The 2500-nt window shown below is 38.8% G+C and overlaps 1 protein-coding gene across 2 annotated transcripts in view; it reads right to left on the bottom strand.

Annotated features, from left to right (window-relative positions):
- Positions 1–1638: 1638 nt before the first annotated feature.
- Positions 1639–2500, bottom strand: part of LOC122250419 (actin-2, muscle-specific) — a 1897-nt gene continuing 1035 nt past the window's right edge. For both annotated transcript variants that reach the window (XM_043011807.2, XM_086533448.1), the window contains exon 2: positions 1639–2500. This exon is cut by the window's right edge and continues 388 nt beyond it. In XM_043011807.2, the coding sequence (XP_042867741.1) occupies positions 1721–2500 (780 nt within the window). In that variant the 3' untranslated portion in view covers positions 1639–1720.

The following is a 2500-nucleotide window of genomic DNA, read 5'->3' as shown; positions in this document are numbered from 1 at the left end:
TCAGCTGGGTTGCGTCTGTCCCCTGACGTCACTGACGAATCTACGGACTATTATGACCTGCAAGATGACTTTGCTTTGCTGTCCTGTGTGTGTGTGTGTTTGTTTTATTAAGAATAAAGTATATTATATATTCCTTTTAACTTGCCTTTCCGATTTCTCCGTGTTCTACATCTACATCTACATTGCTACTACTCTACACAACGCTATTTATGCATTACTTTCATGATATTCTGCATTTACCTTACCTTGATTTTGTCTTTTTTATTGGACTAAAACAACTTACCCTCCATTTTCATCTTTTTTATCTCTTCGCATTTTCTTTGGTTTCCCCACACTGATTCCTTTTCACTTTTTCCTGCTTTCCTATTTTCTAAGTGTCCATTTTTGTATGGATTTCCTTTCTCGTTTTATTCTGTATATTTTTAATTTAATTTCAAACACACCTTTTAAAATACAATGTAAACGAATTATGGATAGAACATCACCATTAGCGTGGGAAACTGCTAATACATAAGGTCAAACCAGGGCAGTCAACTTGATAAATGTTGATAAATGTATAATATGGATGCTCCCCTTTTTATGTTGCCTTTTAAATCAGCCAGTTGATGTTTATCTTAAATGGGGGCTACGGGATAAGCTTGTTGACATATTTTTATTTTTTTGTCACCCCAGAATCATCAATAATGTGCCAGACCCACATTGTGAAAATGACGCATAGTTAGGTTACAAGCTACCAAATTCAACATAAAAAAATCTACGGAGTTCTTAATTGATTACTACAATATCTAATACATGCCGCGTGTATCTGCGTGTATCTGTGTGTGTGTGTGTGTACGTGTGTGTACGTGTAAAGTGCGTGTGTGTTAGGGAGGGGGGGGGAGGCTTTGTGTCTGTGTAGATGTGGATGTGAGTGTGTGTGTGTGTGTGTGTGCGTGGATGTGGATATGTGTGTGTTTCCAAATGTGATTATATATTTATGCAAATTTATATGTATCCATTGATTAATATAAGCTATCTAACATATAAACTGAATAGCTTAAGAAAACCTACAAGAAATTTCTAACCGCTTTTGAAATTGTTTCAGTTTTTAGTGTCTGAAGTCAAAAGGGAAGTTGTGACAAGTATCCTCAGGAGCTTAGTTCTTGCGTCAGATACATTCCAATGAAAGGTGACATATTTCTGCATTTTGAAATTTGTTAATTCCTTATCGAATATATTCGGTTCATCATAATATTTTCCCACGTGGTAACTAAATTAACTGTATTAAAGAAGACAAAGTAACAAAATTTGTAAAAAAAAAGAAAAAAAAAAAAAAATATATATATATATATATATGTATATATATATGTATATATATATATATATATATATATATATATATATATATATGTGTGTGTGTGTGTGTGTGTGTGTGTGTGTGTCCTGATACACACACATACATATGTATATATATATGTGTGTGTGTGTGTGTGTGTGTGTGTGCGTGTGTGTGTGTGTCGAATGAAATTACTCGATTTTTAAATCTAAGCCTTTAACTGATACACTGTATTTCATATAAAGTGTTATTCTTTTATGTTCCTCTTTCTATAATTTGCAAAATGTAAGTCGGGTAATGTTAGAAATTAAACAACGCATACATAGACTTAAAGCATTTAAATGTACATTGACACATTACAAAAATAATATATGCAATAGACTCCTATCGATGAGAATAATATCCTTAGAAGCACTTGCGGTGGACGATGCCGGGACCAGATTCGTCGTACTCATCCTTGGTGATCCACATGGACTGGAAGGTGGACAGTGAGGCCAGGATGGAACCACCGATCCAGACGGAGTACTTACGCTCGGGAGGAGCAATGATCTTAATCTTGATGGTGGAAGGAGCAAGAGCAGTGATCTCCTTCTGCATGCGGTCAGCAATACCAGGGTACATTGTGGTACCACCAGACATCACAATGTTAGCAAACAGATCCTTCCTGATATCAATGTCGCACCTCATGATGGAGCTGTGCACGGTCTCATGAACACCAGCAGATTCCATTCCAAGGAAGGAAGGCTGGAAAAGAGCCTCGGGGCAACGGAAGCGCTCGTTACCGATGGTGATGACCTGACCGTCGGGAAGCTCGTAGGACTTGTCAATAGAAGATGAAGCAGCAGAGACATTCATCTCGCTCTCGAAGTCAAGGGCGATATAACAAAGCTTCTCCTTGATGTCACGGACGATTTCTCGTTCAGCGGTGGTGGTGAAGGAATAACCACGCTCAGTCATGATCTTCATCAGGTAGTGGGTCAGGTCACGACCGGCAAGATCGAGACGAAGGATAGCATGAGGAAGAGCGAAACCTTCATACACGGGGACAAAGTGAGTCACACCGTCACCGGAGTCACAAACCTGACCAGTAGTACGACCAGAAGCGTACAGGGAAAGCACGGCCTGGATGGTAACGTATGTGGCGGGGACCTGGAAGGACTCGAACATGATCTGAGTCATCTTCTC

This window comes from Penaeus japonicus, unplaced genomic scaffold (genome assembly GCF_977035675.1).
Source record: "Penaeus japonicus unplaced genomic scaffold, GWHDUDI00000001_assembly GWHDUDI00000039, whole genome shotgun sequence".
In the NCBI taxonomy this organism is placed as follows: domain Eukaryota; kingdom Metazoa; phylum Arthropoda; class Malacostraca; order Decapoda; family Penaeidae; genus Penaeus; species Penaeus japonicus.
Note: the sequence above shows the minus strand (reverse complement) of the source record. Positions and strands in the feature narration are given on the sequence as shown.